At 42.0% G+C, this 21,175-nt stretch overlaps 1 protein-coding gene across 1 annotated transcript; it reads right to left on the bottom strand.

The window, feature by feature from the left end:
* Positions 1 to 12,395: 12,395 nt before the first annotated feature.
* Positions 12,396 to 20,027, bottom strand: LOC310691542 (vomeronasal type-2 receptor 26-like; the record flags this gene model as incomplete). Its single annotated transcript, XM_083471404.1, has 5 exons — positions 12,396 to 13,306; positions 15,526 to 15,652; positions 16,795 to 17,022; positions 18,162 to 19,016; positions 19,740 to 20,027. The coding sequence occupies 5 exons, from the start codon at positions 20,025 to 20,027 to the stop codon at positions 12,396 to 12,398; spliced, it is 2,409 nt and encodes an 802-aa protein (XP_083327530.1).
* Positions 20,028 to 21,175: the final 1,148 nt, after the last annotated feature.

Here is a 21,175-nt window from a genome sequence, read left to right as displayed (position 1 = left end):
AGCACCTACAATTCTATGGCCCTGCTCCATCTTAATTTGAATCTACGCAAAGGGATTTAAGTCATCCACAACTGATTAGTTCAACTGGATTTCAGTTTAGATTACATTTTCTTCCTTTATTCCCTCATTAGGCAGTACATATATATTGCAAGATATGGATTGAATATAGGAACCATGTTAATTAATTATTCCCCCCCCCCACATCCGGCAGCCAAACAACATATAGCCAACCCAAGAATATAAGCTCTACCCTTCCATTTTAAATGTCACAGTATAGCTATTTATTTCCTGAATGCAACAGTACAAACAATACATCCAAGTTATACAGAGCCCAGGATTTGTGGGAAATTTATTTTGTCTGCCTATATGAAAATGGGCAATATCATTTGGCTAGTTGTTCTGTGGAGATTCCCAACTCCAGAAACCTCCTGCCCCAACTCTGTGTGTTGTATCCAACTGCTTCATCCCATGAGTGCAAGCTTAATGGATTTTCTCCCTTCTCCTCACCCTGGGTGGGCCTCATACCCTCCCAATATTTGCTCCAGAGTGTCGGGGGAGGGAGAACCTAGGACAAATTTAGAGTTCAAATTGGGGGAGCAGGAGATCGAACCTTTTACAAAAGGAAATGAGAAAAAGTTCCGGAGCAGCCATCCACCTGCCTGTCACACATGGGGGCAGAGGCAAAAGAGTGAGCAGCAACACATGTAAGTTTTGCATTTGTACAGTACACTAGTATCTGCACACACTCACAAGTCATGTAAGGAGCATTACTAGAGTTCAGGGACATATTCCAGTGAGGGGGAAAACTCTGGGTGTGGAGCTGGGTAGTAATGGTTTTCAACTGGGAAGAATTCCAAATATCAGCATCATATTCAGCTCCCAGATCTGGAATTCCCAAGCCCTGTTCTCATTGCATGAAGGACAGTAAGGTCTGCACTCAGCAACCTGTTTAGCTCTGCTGGTGAGTGCATTTCATCTAGCAAAGCATTCCATCTTGTGTTCTTCCCCCGAATGGCCTGGTTGTGGAGCAAAGCTTGCGTATAATGCTCCGGCTTGTATGATACTGAATCTACATAATTTATTACAGCCACCATATAGTCAGCAGGGTGTTGTGGTTGGATTAGTGGTTATTTTCGCTGTTTCCAAGAGGTGTGATGCTTTAATGTCATCTTGCTATATTTCTTACACTAAACTATTCCTTTTTCTATGTTGTTATATTTGCTATTTTGCTGTTCTTTTATTATGAAATTGTTCTTGACCCTGTTGATTTTGAGATGTCTTCCTGTATTCTTGTTGTTAGCTACTTGGAGTAAGATGCTTTCAGCGTAAGTGCAGTGTATAAATAAAAATACTAATGAATGATTGACCTGTATTTCAGTCTTTCTTCCCAGGACAGATGTTAAGCTTACCAGTCTAGGGCCTTAAGGTCCAGTGAAGCCAAACTCATCTTAAGTGAACTTGAAAGTTTCTGCAATACAGTTCTGGGCAGGGAATGAGAGTTTGGATTTGATATCCTGCCTTTCACTCCCCTTCAGGAGTCTCAAAGCGGCTCACAGTCTCCTTTCCCTTCCTTCCCCACAACAAACACTCTGTGAGGTGAGTGGGGCTGAGAGACTTCATAGAAGTGTGACTGGCCCAAGGTCACCCAGCAGCTGCATGTGGAGGAGTGGAGACATGAACCCGGTTCCCCAGAATACGAGACTACCGCTCTTAACCACTACACCACACTGGCTGACATGAATAGTCTCTGGTAGACATTATAAGATGGTCAACATGTAGCATGGGAAGAGTGGAGGGTCAGCTGGGATGACGAGTTGCTCCTTGCTCTCTGGGTATTTCATTACAAATGAACAGAAGTCCAACAGAGAAAATGTGGAGAAAAAAGTTAATAAAGGATCCAACAACGGGGCGGATAGAGGTTCATGGGGATTTATGGAATACCTCCCCCCCCCCTTTTGTTGTTTGAGGATTGTTTGTTAATTTGAATATTTTAAAAATAAATAAATTTATTTAAAAAGCCCACAACAAAAACAAATGAACAGAATTCAGGACTGCAGAGAAAACAAACTTAAGGCTGGTTTTCAACGCCATTTAACTCCCTCCACAAACATCATTTTTTCAAGGGGATTTCTGACATCATCATATTAATCTGGCAGTTTGTGAATACCAGTGAGACCTGCACAGAGCAAGCTGAGTAACTTCACTTTCAAGTATAATGCATCTAGCATGGTATTTGCTCAAAGGTTCCTGCTTGTACAATGTCGAGAATATAAATATCATCTGCTCCTAACTACTATAGTTACATCCACCTAGTTTCCTGCTGCAAATGGCACTATCTGGGACCATTAATTCCCATAACACAATTGGATGATCACATGAGCTGGATGATTGCAGCTATCACATCTAAGTGCCTGTAAATCTCAATGATATTATTATCCTCCCTGTAATTATGAAATTAAGCATGGAAGCTTTGTTTCCACATATCAAGGGATTTACAAATATGAGTTGCATTATTATCAATGAAGATAGGAGGGTGCTGTGAATATCGCTGGTACAATTCCAAGGTGTAACAAGAGATAGTCAGAGATTGTTCAGGCTGATAACAGATGCTTTACACTGCACAATCTGACTCACAAATCAGTGTAGTGTGGACTTACGTTAAGCTGCCCAACACAGCAAAGGACTTACTGAGAGATAATGTGGGGACAGGAGAATTTATGTAGAAGAGGAATTATTTCCTGCAAGATAGTTGGATTTGTATTATTGCCATCAGTGCTTCTGCTTCAGGTGATGTGCAAGATTCCTAACACTAAGTGCAGCATCTGCAGTCCCCTTCCTTTTCTTCACAAATATTACCAACCAGGAGACCTCATCGTTGCTGCTATTATGTCTCAGATCTCCATACTATTCAACTCAATAGACTTTGATAAATGTCCTTCTACTGACCTCTTTGACGATATTGTGTAAGATTTGTTTTGTAAAAACCTCTGGTACCATATCTGATATTAATTTTCCCTAGGAGTGCCAGGCCCATAGATCAGTGGTAGATCCAGTGAATGAGAGAAGGACAGCTTTCTCTGTCTTTGGCAAATAGTTGCACATATTAATCATCATCTGTTATCTTTTTAGTTGCGGCAGCCATGATATCAGCAGCTTAAGGAGCATTTCAAGCCCAGAATCTGCCACAATGTGCAGAGTTTGGGAGAGACAGGTCTTGAGCTAAGCGACATTATTATTTGTACCTCGTAACTCAGATTGGTGGGGTACAAATCACTCAAGTGAGCCTTAACAGTTTCAGGACTGCAATACCTAAAAAAACTGCCATGCCCCATATGAACTAAGCGAGACCATGTGATCATCATCTGAGGAATTTCTTTGTGTGCCCCCTTCACAAGAGGTTCAGGGCCTTTTTCTGCAGTGGCCCCTCTTTGTAGAATACTCTGCTAAGGGAGGCTCACCTTGTGTCTTTGTTACATTTCTTGAGGAGCCTTATGGATTTCTGTGTTTTTATGTTTTAAAGTGCCCTATAATCCTTGGATGAACACCTGTATAGAAATTTAATTTAAAAATAACTAGATTAAAGACCATAGTTTAGAGCTGGAACTTGTGCATGTTAATATTCCTCCTGATTTACCTGAATTCAGATTGATCAGTAAGATAGTATTGGTGCAGCTGAGGTGTAGAAATTGTCCTATCCAAAAGGAAACACACTCTGTTACAGCATGTTACTCTCATTTCAGGGTTATGACACAGCTCTACCAACATATCCTGGCATTAGCATTTGCTGTAAAAGAGATCAATGCAAACCTCCAAATCTTACCCAACCTCACCCTGGGCTTCCACATCTATAACAGCCATTTTAGTGCAAGCTGGACCTACCGTTCCTCCTTGGAACTCCTCTCTACATACTGCAGATTCATTCCAAACTACAAGTGTGACTCCCAGAATGAACTAGCAGCAGTCATTGGAGATCCGAACTCTGAGGTTTGTCTTCATATGGCAAGTATACTGAGCAACTACAAGATTCCACAGGTATCATTCTCTCAGAGCACCTCTCCTGATAGAAAACTACCCAGACAATTAGATCTTCTTTTCAGCCAAAATGATGGTGCTTTGCAAGCACCGATGATCAGTTGCCACGTCGCAACTGTTACTGTGTTGATCCTTTGTCAGTACTTTTTCATTTGCTTTTTCTCCTTGTTGCTGAATATAGAATGTTATTAACTGACTTGGAAATAAATGGTGAGGAGCTGGATAGATATCTTCATATAACTAATTGAAATAAGCTGCCTTAGGGACTACAGTAAGGTGTCCTGCAGATGTTATTGAAATCCAACTTTCACCAGCCCCAGCCAGCAAGGGCAACGTGCTCATAGATGATGGGAGTTCTCATCCTACAATGGAATATGGTGGAAGTCCTGTTTGGCCAGTGTAATGTAAGACATGGCACTGCCATGAAAGGTAACTGAGCATTATTGCTTGAGCAGATTGCCACAACCCTCAACCAGCACATACTTTGTGCTACTACAATTTCACTGGTGAGAACATTTTTCTGTGTTTAGTGGATTGCTCATTCTTTAATGTTCTCTTAAGCTTCAGGATGTTTGAGGAGAACCTGGACAAGATCCCATGTCAGCAGTACTCCCTCAAAACAAAATCTGAAATCTAGATTGTATTTTCACTGCAGTCAATACAAGTTAACATAGAAAACCACTGTACACCTAAACAAAATTTCTCATCTCCTCATTTCCTGTCTTTGATTTAGCTCATCTATGGTCCTGCTCCAATGAGAAATATTAAAACTGAAGTTGCTTTCCTTAACCAAATGTTCCCAAATATAGACCATCAATATGAAGGGATTCTCAAGTTACTGCTACACTTCAGATGGCTCTGGACTGGTGTGGTGATTGCAGATAATGAGAATGGAGAGAGGTTTCTACAGAGCGTGATTCCAAAATTTATTCTGAGAGGAATCTGCTTTGATTTCATAGGAAGATTTCCATCAATTTCATATACTAATGGTATTACGGACTTGGTTGCAGATGGGTTCAAGACATTTAATGTTGCAATGAGAAGTACTGTTAACGTGTTGATCATTCATGGGGAAATTGATTCCATGACACTTTTGAGAATGCTTCCTGTTATGTCAGAATATGAAGATATACCAATAAAGGCTAAAGGGAAAGTTTGGGTTATGACAGTACAGATGGATTTCACATCACTTCCCTATCAGAGAGATCAGGACATAGACTTCCTCCATGGTACTCTATCATTCACAATTCACTCAAAGAACGTTTTGGGATTCCAGGAATTTGTTCAGAAGAGAAATCCCATCTTGGAAAAAGAAGATGGCTTTATGAGGATATACTGGGAAAAGGCATTTCAGTGTCATTTCCCTGACTCTGAGGGAAATACGCAGGATGGTGATATATGCACTGGGGAGGAGAAGCTGGAGACTCTTCCTGGCTCTATTTTTCCAACAAGCATGACTGGCCACAGCTATAGCATCTACAATGCAGTCTATGCTGTGGCACACGCTGTGCATGCCATGCATTCATCTAAGTTGAAGCGCAGGGTGGATGAAGGGTGGATGAAGCTTTGGAATAAACAGATGTGGAAGGTAATATCATGAGCACAATAATGCAGGAATGTTCACCATAGCCCTGGAAATAACAATAAAAAGAAAGTATCCAGAGTGTTTGAAAGGTTTCTGTTTCTACCAAGGGTGGTTAGCATCTAAAGACCAAATTACATGTGACATTGAAAACATAGCTCACTCTTGTGTGAATTTGTTCCAGGGACCTCACTCAGGACTGTGACTGACTCATACTGAATGGGGTTAGGCCTTTCATTTTACTAATAGGAGATTATGCCAGGAGTTTCCAGTTAAGGCCAAATGGCAGCTTCTTCAGAAGGATTTCTCTCTCTCTCTCTCTCTCTCTCTCTCTCTCTCTCTCTCTCATTGTTCTTCTTGAAAAGAGATCATATTAAAAGAGCATATTAAAAAAAAAACCTTACTGAAATGAAATGCCTATATGTATGCTGAGAAAGAGAGATTACAGGAGGTAGTTTTACAGCATTCACTTACCATAATAAGATATTGCTGGACCACGACATTGTCCCATCTAGTCCAGCATCCTCTTTCGTCAAAAGAAGATGATGGTGATGAAGTGCTCAGTGACTTCTATTACATCAATTACTGGTCCTAAGGGGATGGGGAACCTTCAGTCTTCCAGATGTTTCTGAACTGCAACACCCATATTCCCAGCAAACATGGCCAATACCTGTCGGTCACGCACCTACAACTACAACGTCTGTATAGAAGTCTATGTGGTTGGACATACTTTGCATGCCATGCACCCATCTAGTCTCAAAGGCAGAATGACAGTGGATGAAGGAATAACATTTCAGAATGAGCAGTTGTGGATGGGAATGTCCCGAGCGTGCTAAAAGTGGAGTACAAATGATGATGGATCAGGCCAAAGGTTTCCCAAGGTAGCCAACTTGATACCTGTTGCAAGTGCTCAGTCTGGACTATGGGAGTAGTCCACTTCCAACGGTCTGGTATTCAGAGGTACGACGCCCCTTTTTCTGGAGCAAGTATAAAGTCATTGTGGCTAATAGCCATAGAAATCCAAATTCTTCCATGTCTAATCTCCATTGCTCACCAGAAGCAAATGAATAAACAGAGAATCGAGATTCTCTGGAAAGTCCAAAAGCTCAGAATAATAAGCACGGAGCAGGATTTTTTTCTGCTTCAACCTTCCACCACATCACAGTTATAAATGTAGAAGTTGCTATACCATTCTGACCTGCTCCACTGCTGCCCAGTCACTTCCTTCATTAGTACTACTGTTATATTTTATTAGTGTAGTTTATTACTGTATCTGTCAACGTTCTGTATCTCTCAACGTTCCTGCAATAAGTTCAAGGTGGCCAATCGGGATCTTCCTCTCTCCCTATCCATTCTTCCTTTGTATAAAGCTTTTAAAGAGGTTAGTAATCTATTGCAAATGATCACCAGCCTTTTGTATATTCTTATGAATTTGCTTTCTTTTAATATTCTCTCTGATTCTATATGTTCTACGCCCCCCCAAACAGCTCAACCACTTTGTTAAAAGCATCTCATTTAATAATAGTGCTGGGGGACAAGTTTCCTTCAACCAAAATGGAGAGTTAGAGTCTGGATTTGATATTATAAACTGGGTCACATTTCCAAACCAGTCCTTTCGGAGGGTGAAAGTTGGAAAGATTGACACCATGGCTCCCAAAGAAGAAGCATTTAGCATTTGTGAAGAAGCCATTATGTGGCCCAGCAGGTTTAACCAGGTGAGATAAATTCATATTTTGTAGCCTATCCATCACTTCTACAACGATTCACAGTTCAGATACTGACCTAGCTCTGTGCTATGCTCATCCATGTGCTTAGTATAGGAGTGAGGGCATAGCTGTAGAGGTCTTCCATGTTTTGCCAATTAAGTGACACTCATTAAATCCACTCTTGCACTACAATCACCAAATTTACCACCCGAGAAAAAAAGTAAAACTTGATATATTTACAGAGGGTCATATTCATGTAGGGGAAGGCAGCCTAAGGATTCCTTTTATCACAACGGGGCTTGCTGGTTTCCTTTCCCTACCCAAATCTGTGACATATTGATTTGCTTTCCTTTGGACCACATCAGTGAGGTCAAGAAGGATGTCCTTTTGTCTGGGTAACCCAGGACCTCCATATACACTGCCCAGCTTTGGTGCTGGTAATGCAACAGTTCAAGGAGATTGTTCAGCAAGTATACATTGTGGATACACAATATTGCAAAAAACAACAACAACAACACCAAAAAAACCCCCCATGATCCTCTTTCATTTGCGGACAGGCACAGCCTCTTTCTCTTTGTAATGCCAATTGTCCTTTGGGTTATCAAAAAACAAAGAAGGAAGGGAAACCATTTTGCTGCTATGATTGCGTCTTATGTTCAGAAGGGAAGATTTCCAACCAGACAGGTAAGAGACATCATGTATAGAGCCTTTAAAATATAGAAATATATTCAGACACACAATTCCCTTGTGGTGTTCAGTTGTTCAGAAAATTCAGGAAAGTTGTTCAGAATTCAGTGAAGGTTGTGGTTCCTGATATGGGGATACAGCCTGATATATTCAATGATATCAGTCCAAGCCATTGACAGCTTTTAATTAATCAAACGAAGGAGGTATCATAAACGGAAAAAACCAGAAACCTTCAGAAATATGAAAGAACTTCAGGGGAAAGCTAACGGTGCAACAGCCTCTCTCTCTTAAAAAACAAGACCCAAGAACCATTTTTCACAATTTGGAGATGTGATAAAACTGAAATACAACCTTGCTCCAGTCGACATATTAGAATGGGAAGTTCAAATCATGTTGGGATGTTTAAAAATGTGAACAAGTAAAATCTGCTAGCATCCTGACCTGACTGGGAGTGGGTGGGAATTGAATACGGCATGTTGCTAATAATATAATTACATGAGAAGTGTGGCAAATTGTTTTTCAGATTTCAAGCAGGCAACCCTTATTTAAGGTTTGTTGTTTTCATTTTGATCATTTTAGTATTATGCATATAGTGGTGCTCCTACAGCTTCTCTTTTCCAGACATGGATGAATGCTTTCAATGCCCACCGGATCATTACCCAAACGTGGAAAAGGATTCATGCGTGGCAAAGGACATCCATTTCTTGTCTTATGGAGAACCCCTGGGGATCTCTTTGGCCTGCTTTTCTGTTTCCTTGTCCTTCCTTACAGCTTTGGTGCTTTGGATTTTCATTAAGCACCGGGACACTCCCATTGTCAAAGCCAACAACCGCAACCTCTCCTACACTCTCCTCATCTCCCTCTTGCTTGCTTTCCTTTGTGCTCTTCTATTCATCGGTCGACCTGAGAAAGTGACATGTCTCCTTCGACAAACAGCTTTTGGCATCATCTTTTCAGTGGCAGTTTCTTGTGTGTTGACAAAGACAATCATTGTGGTCCTTGCTTTCATGGTCACCAAACCAGGGTCCAGCATGAGGAAATGGGTGGGGAAACAACAGGCCACTTCCATTATTCTTTCCTGTTCCTTGATTCAAGCTGATCTTTGTACTGTGTGGCTGGCAACCTCTCCCCCATTTCCAGCTTTAGACATGCACTCAATGAGTAAAGAAATTGTTATGGAATGTAATGAAGGGTCAGTCACCATGTTCTACTGTGTCTTGGGGTTTATGGGCCTGCTGGCCATTGTCAGCTTCTCTGTAGCCTTCCTAGCCAGGAAGTTACCTGACAGCTTTAATGAAGCCAAGTTTATCACCTTCAGTATGTTGGTATTTTGCAGTGTGTGGCTGTCCTTTGTTCCAACTTATTTAAGCACAAAAGGAAAATATATGGTGGCTGTGGAGATTTTCTCCATCTTGGCCTCCAGTGCTGGTTTACTAGGCTGTATATTTTCCCCAAAATGTTATATTATTGTGATGAAGCCAGAGCTGAACAACAAGGACCAGTTAAGAAGACGAAATCAGTGAAGCACCTACAATTCTATGGCCCTGCTCCATCTAAATTTGTATCTACGCAAAGAGATTTAAGCCAGCCACAACTAATTAGTTCAACTGGATTGCAGTTTAGATTACAGTTTCTCCCTTTATTCCCTCATTAGGCAGGACATATATATTGCAACATATGGATTGAATATAGGAACCATCCTATGTTAATATCAACTCCCTGCTGCAAGTCTGCCAACCAAACAAGATATGGGAGCCAAAGCTTTCTTCCTTATGTTTGCCAAATGTAGTGGCATAATTATGTGCCACCTTAAGTGGATATGAAGATACACCCTCTTTGGAGCTAACCTATGTTAATTCATTATTTCCTCCCCACATCCGGCAGCCCAACAACATACAGCCAACCCAAGAATATAAGCTCTGCCCTTCCATTCTGAAATGCACAGCAAAGCCATTTATTTCCTGAATGCAATAGTACAAACAATACATCCAAGTTATACAGAGCCCAGGATTTGTGGGAAATTTATTTTGTCTGCCTATATGCAAATGGGTTATATCATTTGGCTAGTTGTTCTGTGGAGATTCCCAACTCCAGAAACCTCCTGCCCCAACTCTTTGTGTTGTATCCAACTGCTTCATCCCATGAGTGCAAGCTTTTCGGCTTGTACAATGGATTTTCTCCCTTCTCCTCACCCTGGGTGGGCCTCATATCCTCCCAATATCTGTTCCAGAGTGTCGGGGGAGGGAGAACCTAGGACAGATTTACAGTTCAAATGGGGGAGTGGGAGATCGAACCTTTTACAAAAGGAAATGAAAAAAAGTTCCGGAGCAGCCTTCCACCTGCCTGTCACACATGGGGGCAGAGGCAAAAGAGTGAGCAGCAACACATGTAAGTTTTGCATTTGTATATTACACTAGTACCTGCACATACTCACAAGTCAAGTAAGGAGCATTACCAAATTTCAAGGACACATTCCAATGAGGGAAAAGTACTCTGGGTGTGGAGCTGGCTACTAAGGGGTTTTACCTGGGTAAGATTCCAAATATCAGCATCATATTCAGCTCCCAGATCTGGAATTCCCATTCCCTGTTCTCATTGCATGAAGGACAGAAAGGTCTGCACTCAGCAACCTGTTTAGCTCTGCTGGTGAGTGCATTTCATTTAGCAAAGCATTCCATCTTGTGTTATTCCCCCAAACGGCCTGGTTGGTGGAGCAAAGCTTATGTATAATGCTCCGGCTTGTATGATATTGAATCTTCATCATTTATTTCCGCCACCATATAGTCAGCAGGGTGTTGTGGTTAGATTAGTGGTTATTTTTGCTATTTCCAAGAGGTGTGATGCTAATAATAATAATAATAATAATAATAATAATAAAGAGATGTTGTTGCTGACACCAGCTTCAAATAGACTTATACCTCAGAACAATTTCCCTAAATAACCCTAGTTAAATTCACTCACATCCTGGGATGCATCTACACTCATGATTTTTAACATTAAGGAAGGGTTAAGGAATGTATTTGATACTGTATATGGCCAAATGACGTCCTAATTTTAATGTTCATGGTGCATTATTAAAAGGTGACTCCAGTGGGTGCTGCAGAGAAACCAGTAAAACAACCAAGGTTAAAAACGCTTTAATTAACAAGTGTGCCCTGTGATGTTTTAGAACGACATAACTAATATTGTTCTAATAACACTAAACAGGTCAATGTTGATCCAGCCCAGGTTTAGCAGCTACTGGGTAGAAAAAAAGAAACTCAGGCCTGCAAAACAGTTGAGAGCACAAGTCTCAGACTTCAACACTTGCACACTGACATCAGCAGAAGTCACATAAATCTTTTCCAAAGTACAGAACTTAAACTAACCGGCAAATATTCAGCATTTCTCCACACAAGCTATTACAGTAACAAGTAAGGATTATTTTTCTGGAAGGTACATAAGTAGTCTGCTGCTTCTGTCAATGAAATAAAGAGGTTTCAATCCAGATAGTTGTAGTTTAACTGATTTCCGTCAACATTAAGAGCTACTATGTGAGTCTGAATCTAGCCTAACATGAGTTTCTCATGTATATTTTCTTTTGACTATATATATGTGAGGTCAATTAATCTTAAATGTCGTACATCAAGAAGACTAATCTATGTTTCATTTGTTTTAGTAGGTCTACTCTAAACATGACTCATTCCAGATCCAAACTGCAGTTCATATTGCATTTTAGATAGAGTAAATAAATAAAAATGCAACAGTAACATAGGACTCAGTCCCATAAATTTCAGCATGATTAGGCCCATGCGTATTATTTATTTAATATTATTTTTCTTTATTAGAGGGACGCGGGTGGCGCTGTGGGTAAAACCTCAGCGCCTAGGACTTGCCGATCGTATGGTCGGCGGTTCGAATCCCCGCGGCAGGGTGAGCTCCCATTGTTTGATCCCAGCTCCTGCCCACCTAGCAGTTCGAAAGCACCCTTAAGTGCAAGTAGATAAATAGGTACCGCTTTATAGCGGGAAGGTAAGTGGCATTTCCGTGTGCTGTGCTGGTGCAGGCTCCCCAGAGCAGATTTGTCACGCTGGCCACGTGACCCAGAAGTGTCTTCGGACAGCGCTGCCCCCCGGCCTCTTAAGCAAGATGGGCACACAACCCCAGAGTCGGTCACGACTGGCCCATATGGGCAGGGGTACCTTTACCTTTACTATTTTTCTTTATTAAGTTCTATACTGCCCTTCATCCAAAGATCACAGGGTGCTTTACAAAATAAAGTCACATAATAACAAATCGGAACAATTACTCCCCCATACAGTTTGAAAGGCCATAGGAAAGAGATGCATCTCACTGACTTAATTCCTTAATTCTCATTGCTAATTTAAATTGGGCCAGGGCCAAATGATTTAGAATATTTCAATGTTTCTTCTTCTTAGCTGTTCCTTGTTGTTCAACTCTGGTCTGAACACAATGATGTAGAGCTTTGGAGAAAAGACACAAAGCAGTAAGCCAGCACTGGAGGCCAAGATGGAGAAAATCTCCACAGCAACCATATATTTACCCTTGGTGCTCAGGTAGGTTGGGACAAAGGTCAGCCAAACACTGCAAAAGACCAACATGCTAAAGGTGATAAATTTGGCTTCATTGAAACTATCAGGCAACTTACGGGCTAGGAAAGCCACAGTGAAGCTGACAGTGGCCAGGAAGCCCATGTAGCTCAAAACACAGTAGAACATGGTGACTGAGCCCTCATTACATTCTTGAACAATTTCTTTCATAACTGAGTGCATGTTGAAATCTGGGAACGGGGGAGAGGTTGAGAGCCACACAGTACAAATAGTGGCTTGAATCAGGGAGCAGGAAAGAACAATGGAAGCAGCCAGTCTGTTCCCCAACCATTTCCTCATTTTGGATCCAGGCATGGTGGCCATGAAAGCTAGGACTACAATGGTGGTTTTGGCCAGAACACAAGATATCGCTCCTGAGAAGATAATGCCGAAAGCAGTTTGTCGAAGATGACACGTCAGCTTTTGGGGTTGGCCAATGAACAGCAAAGCACAAAGGAAGGAGAGCAGGAGGAAAATGAGAAGAGTGTAGGTGAGATTCCGGTTGTTGGCCTTGACAATGGGAGTGTCCTTAAGCTTAACAAAGATGCCAAGCACTGAAGCTGTAATAAATGAAAAGGAAAGAGCCAATACTGCCAAAGAGATTCCCAAAGGTTCACCAAAAGTGAGGAAGATTATGAATTTTGGAATGCATGCATTACGGGCATTGTTTGGATACTGATCTTCTGGACATTGCAAACAGTCATCCATGTCTGAAAAAGAAAACATGAGGAAACCCTATTTGCAGTAGAATAATCAAGGCAAAAGGAGAGAGAAAATACCACAATGAGTGGACACTTGGGGTAACCAGATTAATTTTACAAAACCTAGGAAGATGGATGCTAGATAGATAATTGAAAAAATAATTGAAAAAATTATATCCATCTTTCTTATGCAATTATATTTTGAGGATACTGTACTCAGAGATGGTAGTTGTGGAACCTCAAGTTTTCAGCCTATAATTTCAAATGTGCCAGGACACATACACAAGAAACCACCTCACCTGCCTGTGAATTTCACTCATCTGTCTGGAAATGGGGGGGGGGTTATAGTTCATTTGTAATTTCCACATAATAATAGAGGAGGTGCAAAGCTTCTTTTCTGAATCAGAATTCAGTCCTAGACTCCGAGCTAAATCAGATAGTGTAATGGCTTGTTTCTCTCCCACAAACACGAGACAACTCAGGCAGGCAATTATTTCAGATTTATTGTTCAAACAAACAAACAAACAAACCAGGTCGGAACTCAGCTAATTTCTGTCATCCTCAGATAGCACAGTTGCCGGAACTAAGCTCCACCAGCTTTTCTCCCAACAGAAACCCCCCCACCTTCTCTTCCTTTCCTTTTCATGCTTCTCGTAAAGTCTTGTGATGCTACGAGATTTTGGAGAGGGCACAGCCGGTATTCCTGGGTCTGAGTCACTGTCTGGGCTGACAAGCTGCCTTCTTTCACTCTGGTTCTCTCTTCCGTTATCCCTGTGCCCAGAGATCAAGTTACGGCTGCTCCCTGCTGCTTCTCCCTCCCCTCTGCATTCCATTCTTATCTGCTCTCTCTCTATGCCAGCGTTCTCATTCCCTGTCAGTGAAAGAACGTAGCTGACAGATAGGCTCTTCAGTACTAACTTTTTACTACTTCTACATAGAGTGGTTCATTATTTCTACCAAGCTCTTGGCACCGATTGCTTAATACTTACATATCAATAGTTATACCGAAATGTAATCTGTATCTAACTATATTCTCTTATCTAGAATATTCCTGATAAACCCTGTAAATCCTATTTCTTAACAAACCCAAAAACCACCTTGCTGAAACTAAGCAGTTCTGGGCAGGGGCAGAGAAAGGGGGGTAAGGTGGGGGCAGGCCGCCCCGGGTATCACCACTGAGGTGGGAAGGGGTGACAAAATGGCAGGCAGCACTCACTGCAGGTCCTGCAGCATGCCCAAGTCATACATCTCTCCTGGGAGTGGCATAGTGGCTTGCGTGCCCGCAGGCTTCATGCTGCCCCAAACGGTCCGCCCACCGCCTCCCCCTCAGCTGTAGGGCGGCTGAGTGGGAGGAGGCAGGCAGACTCATTGGAGGCCCTGCAGAATGTCCTGCCCTGGCTGGCCGCACCCTGTGGGTGGCTGGCCCCGCCCCTGGGTGCAGGGTACGTGCACTGCCCCAGGTGCCTGATCGGCTTGCTCCGCCACTGGTTCTGGGTCTGATTATAGCATGGATGGGGGTGCCTAAGAACCACATACACACTGTGTTGGCCAGGGGTCAGCAAACTTTTTCAGCAGGGGGCCTGTCCACTGTCCGTCAGACCTTGTGGGAGGCCAGACTATATTTTGGCCTTGTGGGGGGGGGGAATGAACGAATTCCTATGCCCCACAAATAACCCAGAGATGCATTTTAAATAAAAGCATACATTCTACTTATGTAAAAACACCACGCAAGCCCCACAAATAACCCAGAGGTGCATTTTAAAAAGAAGGACACATTCTACTCATGTAAAAACACACTGATTCCCGGACCGTTCATGGGGTGGATTTAGAAGGCGATTGGGCCAGATCCGGCCCCCGGGCCTTAGTTTGCCTACCCATGGTCTTGGCCTTCTGGATAGAAATAGGGAGGGATATGACTCACACCACGCCCCCCCCCCCCCCGGCCACAAACACAAATAGCTGTTTTGTATTTGCGAGTCCATAATGTCAGGTTGAGCTGTTGGTTGGATGAGATGGGGAGGTTTATGAAATATGCAAGGTAGTTTGTATAGAAAAGATGCAGAGTTGTTTTTGTTAAGAACATTGATTGGTTGCACCTCAGTTCGCCCATGCAGCCATGTCCTGCTAGCTGGCATTGATTGCTACTCATGCAAAGTAAGTAAGTAAGTAAGGACATTAAACATTCCAAGATTAAGCCATTTGTGAAAGATTACCACAACACATCTTACCCTTCTGGTTTGAGAACTTCCCTTCTGGACAGGCAAGGCAATCATAGCAGCAAAATGGCCTCCCTTCCTTCTTGGTTCTACTGTAACCCAAATGGCAATGGTCATTACAAAGAGAAATGGGTAGTGCCTGTACATAAAAGATAGAGGAAAGCAGGTCCTGGTTTCCAAATTTGTATAGCACAGATTGTTCATCCCCATCCCCAGAATTGGCAGAGTTGCCTTGGGTTTGGCATAAATAGAGGCAATGACAGGTATTTTGCTATAATTTTCTGCCTTTCTTCAATGAATCTCTTTGGGGTTGCTTGGGACTTCTTTAGTTGTACATTGGATTACAAGTTAAACCTATTTAAATTAACATGATTTCAAAAAATTTCCTGGTAAACATAAATTAGAGTGGATACACTGAACATGTAGTGTGAGATAAAGCAAGACTTGGTGACTCCAACATCTGCATTCCTTAGGGAAGGTTTGGAAGACCTTCAGGTATTGGCTAAGCTTGCTGGGAATGTGGGTGTTGCAGTTCAGAAACATCTGGAGGGCTGAAGGTTCCCCATCCCTGCCTTAGGAGAAGGGTCATAGATCAACGGCAGAGAATCTGCTTTGCATGCAGTTCAATCCCAGGTGTCTCCAGCTAGGGTTCAGAAAGACCTTGGTCTTCAAGCCCAGAGACCAGCTGCCAGTCAGTGTCAGTAATGAGCTAGATGGGTCAATGGATTGACTTGGTCTAAGAGAGCTACCTTTGTTCCTATTCATGTTGCAAGGAAGGCAAGAAAAGCAATGTCCTAGAACATCTAATCATATTATGATTATAGTAATTTATTTCATTAATCACCCTGATACATAGCAGTCAGAAGACATCTGACAATAAATGGAAATAAATACAAAGAACTACACAGGATAAACACAAATAAACAACAAAGTCCTAAATGCCGTCATGCACTAGTTCTCATAGAGTTGTATGCATGTGTGATCCCTGCAATAAGAAAGCTGTATGAGCAGGATCTTCATTACATTAAGTCCCAATAAATAGATGACTATATGCATAAGTAACTAAACATTTTCAAATGTGCCATCCAACATGCAGACATGGCAGGCATGATTAGCAATAGCACAGTTAGGCTGGGGGTATGCTGAAGAGGCTGTGAGCCTGCCTGACAGTGAATAAATAGAGATGAACAGGGAAAGGACTGGAGACAAAAGTATTTCCATGACACCTCTTGAAGACTGGCAAAATGACATTTAAATAAAGCCCGCAAAAATGAGTCAAACCTGGTTAAACCTGCTGGGCCATACAATGGCATCCTCATGAATGGTGAACTCTTTGCCCAGGGGTTCCCGTGGGTCTACTCCTCCAACTCTCACTCTAAGAATGGACCGGTTTGGGAATGTCACCCAGTTTATGATATCAAATGCAGCCTCTACTTCTCCATGTTGGTTGAAATAAACGTTTTCCCCAGCACTATTATTAAAGAAGCTATTTCTCACCAAGCGGCTGAGCTAAATTGGGCAGGGGAAAAGATGGAAAACGAAGGGTATTTCATAAGTATATATAACAGGTTGATGATGAACTTTCCTTCTTGAGGGATATGAGCAATTGGCCCTTCAAAAGATTCATAAAGACCAGTAATGTATGCAATAGAAGTCACTGAGCACTTCATCACCATCATCTTCTTTTGACGAAAGCGGATGCTGGACTAGATGGTCCAATGTCATGGTCCAGCAATATCTTCTTATGTCCCAAAGTAAGTGAATGCAGAACAATTACTTCCTATATACTCTCTTTCTCTACATACATATGGGTATTTAATTTCAGTAAGGTGTTTTTTTTTAATAAGATCTTTTCATGAAGAGCAATGAGGGAGGGGGGAGGGGGAGGGGGGAGAGATCCTTCTGAAGCAGCTGCCATTTGGCATTAAATGGAAACTTCTGGTATAATCTTCTATTAGTAAGATGAAAGTCCCATTCAGTATGAGTCAGTCACAGTCCTGAGTGTGGTCCCTACAACATATTCACACAACAGTGAGCTAGGATTTCAATGTCACATGTAATTTGGTCTTTAGATGCTAACCACCCTTGATAAAAACAGAAACTTTCCAAACACTCTGGATTCTTTATTTCTATTATTATTTCCAGGGTTATGGTGTGTCAGGGACGCTGTCACTCTGACAGAAAGTGAAGAAGCTGAACAGGAGAGGAACCTGGGGGAAGGAGGAGCTTAAATCCTTTGCACAGTCAGGAAGAGATGAGCTCTGGAATGCAGCCTGTGGAATGTCAAAACACCACAGAGCAAGCTACAGGAGGAGGGGAGCCATTAGGATCCATGCCAGAGGAAGGGGGGTTGACAGAACCAGACTCCCCCAAAACTAGGAGAAAGAATAGGGTAGGAGCAATGCGCAGGACCAGAAAGAGAGGGACCCAGAGGTAGAATTTAGGCTGCCTTGGGAGACGACGGAAGTTCAGTGCAGCAACTGACTCAGACAGTGACTGATGTGTTATAGAAGAGGAGCTGCAAGGCCCGGTGATTGCTTAATAAATCAGAAAGTAAAACAGCTTCCAGCCAGACTCGTCTTGTGAGGGAGAGCCTTGCCAAACCTGACATGGTGAGCATTCCTGCATTATTGTGCTCATGATATTACCTTCCACATCTGTTGATTCCAAAGCTTCAGCTGCCCTTCATCCACCCTGCGCTTCAACTTAGATGAATGCATGGCATGCACAGCGTGTGCCACAGCATAGACTGCATTGTAGATGCTATAGCTGTGGCCAGTCATGCTTGTTGGAAAAATAGAGCCAGGAAGAGTCTCCAGCTTCTCCTCCCCAGTGCATATATCTCCATCCTGCATATTTCCTTCAGAGTCAGGGAAATGACACTGAAATGCCTTTTCCCAGTATATCCCCATAAAGCCATCTTCTTTTTCTAAGATGGGATTTCTCATCTGAACAAATTCCTGGAATCCCAAGACCTCCTCTGAGTGAATTGTGAAGGATAGAGTACCATGGAGGAAGTCTATGTCCTGATCTCTCTGAAAGGGAAGTGATGTGAAATCCATCTGTACTGTCATGACCCAAACTTTACCTTTAGCCTTTATTGGTATATCTTCATATTCTGACACAGCAGGAAGCATTCTCAAAAGTGTCATGGAATCAATTTCCCCATGAATGATCAACACATTAGCAGTACTTCTCATGGCAACATTAAATGTCTTGAGCCCATCTGCAACAGAGTCCATAAGACCAGTAGAATAAGAAATTGATGGAAATCTTCCTATGAAATCAAAGCAGATTCCTCTCAGAATAAATTTTGGAACCACGCTCTGTAGAAACCTCTCTCCATTCTCATCATTCACAATCAACACACCAGTCCATAGCCATCTGAAGTGTAGCAGTAACTTGAGAATCCCTTCATATTGATGGTCTATACTTGGAAACATTTGGTTAAGGAAAGCAACTTCAGTTTTAATAGTTCTCATTGGAGCAGGACCATAGATGAGCTAAATCAAAGATAGGAAATGAGGAGATGAGAAATTTTGTTTAAGTGTACAGTGGTTTTCTATGTTAACTTGTATTGACTGCAGTTAAAATACAATCTAGATTTCAGATTTTGTTTTGAGGGAGTGCTGCTGACATGGGATCTTGTCCAGGTTTTCCTCAAACTTAAGAGACCATTAAAGAATGAGCAATCCACTAAACGTAGAAAAATGTTCTCACCAGTGAAATTTTAGTAGCACAAAGTATATGCTGGTCGAGAGTTGTGGCAATCTGCTCAAGCAATAATGCTCAGTTACCTTTCATGGTAGTGCCATGTCTTACATTACACTGGTGAAACAGGACTTCCAACATATTCCATTGTAGGATGAGAACTCCCATCATCTATGAGTAGGTTGCCCTTGCTTCCTGGGGCTGGTGAAAGTTGGATTTCAATAACATCTGCTGGACACCTTACTGTAGTCCCTAAGGCAGCTTATTTCAATTAGTTATATGACGATATCTATCCAGCTCCTCCTCATTTATTTCCAAGTCAGTTAATAACATTCTATATTAAGCAACAAGGAGAAAAAGCAAATGAAAAAGAACTGACAAAGGATCAACACATTAACAGTTACGAAGGTGCAACTAATCATTGGTGCTTGCAAACTACCATCATTTTGGCTGAAAAGAAGATCTAATTGTCAAGGTAGTTTTCTAACAGGAGAGGTGCTCTGAGAGAATGTTACCTGTGGAATCTTGTAGTTGCTCAGTATACTTGCCATATGAAGACAAAAATCAGAGTTCGGACCTCCAATGACTGCTGCTAGTTCATTCTGGGTGTCACATTTGTAGTTGGGGATGAATCTGCTGTACGTAGAGAGGAGTTCCAAGGAGGAACGATAGGTCCAGCTGGCACTGAAATGGCTGTTATAGATGTGGAAGCCCAGGGTGAGGTTGGGTAAGATTTGGAGGTTTGCATTGATCTCTTTTACAGAAAATACTAGTGCCAGGATATGTTGGTAGAGCTGTGTCATAACCCTGAAATGAGACTTACATGCTATAACACAGTGCGTTTCCTTCTGGATAGGACAATTTCTACACCTCAGCTGCACCAATACTATCTTACTGATCAATCTGAATTCAGGTAAATCAGGAGGAATATTAACATGCACAGATTCCAGCTCTAAACCATGGTGTTTAATTCTAGTTATTTTAAAATAAATTTCTACACAGGTGTTCATCGAAGGATCATAGGCCTGTTTAAAACATAAAAACACAAAAATCCATAAGGCAGCTAAAGAAATGTAACAAAGACACGAGGTGAGCCTCCCTTTGCAGAGTATTCTACAAAGAGGGGCCACTGCAGAAAAAGGCCCTGAAACTCTTGTGAAGGTGACACACAAAGAAAGGCCTCAGACGATGATTGCATGGTCTCAGTTAGTTCATATGGGGCATGGCAGTTTTTTAAGTATTGCAGTGCAATGGCATTTAAGGCTTACTTGAGTGATTTGTACCCCACCAATCGGAGTTACGAGGTACAAATAATAATGTGGCTTAGCTCAAGACCTGTCTGTTCCAAACTCTGCACATTCTGGCAGATTCTGGGCTTGAAATGTTCCTTAAGCTGCTGATATTAGATTCATGGCTGCCACAACTAAAAAGATAACAGATGATGATTAATATGGGGATGATGCAACTATTTGGCAAAGACAGAGAAAGCTGTCCTTCTTCTCTCATTCACTGGATCTAGCACTGATCTATGGGCCTGGCACTCCTAGGGAAAATTGATATAACAAATATATGGTACCAGAGGTTTTTACAAAACGAATCTTACACAATATCGTCAAAGAGGTCAGTAGAAGGACATTTATCAAAGTCTATTGAGTTGAATAATATGGAGATCTGAGACATAATACCAGCAACGATGAGGTCTCCTGGTTGGTAATACTTGTGAAGAAAAGGAAGCGGACTGCAGATGCTGCACTTAGTGTTAGGAATCTTGCACATCACCTGAAGTAGAAGCACTGATGGCAATAATACAAATCCAACTATCTTGCAGGAAATAATTCCTCTTCTACCTAAATTCGCCTGTCCCCACATTATCTCTCAGTAAGTCCTTTGCTGTGTTGGGCAGCTTAACGTAAGTCCACACTACATTGATTTGTGAGTCAGATTGTGCAGT

The sequence above is a fragment of the Podarcis liolepis genome (assembly GCF_965112155.1).
Source record: "Podarcis liolepis genome assembly, chromosome: 13".
In the NCBI taxonomy this organism is placed as follows: Eukaryota; Metazoa; Chordata; class Lepidosauria; order Squamata; family Lacertidae; genus Podarcis; species Podarcis liolepis.
The sequence above is the reverse complement of the archived record's forward strand: the minus strand, read 5'-3'. Positions and strand labels throughout refer to the sequence as shown.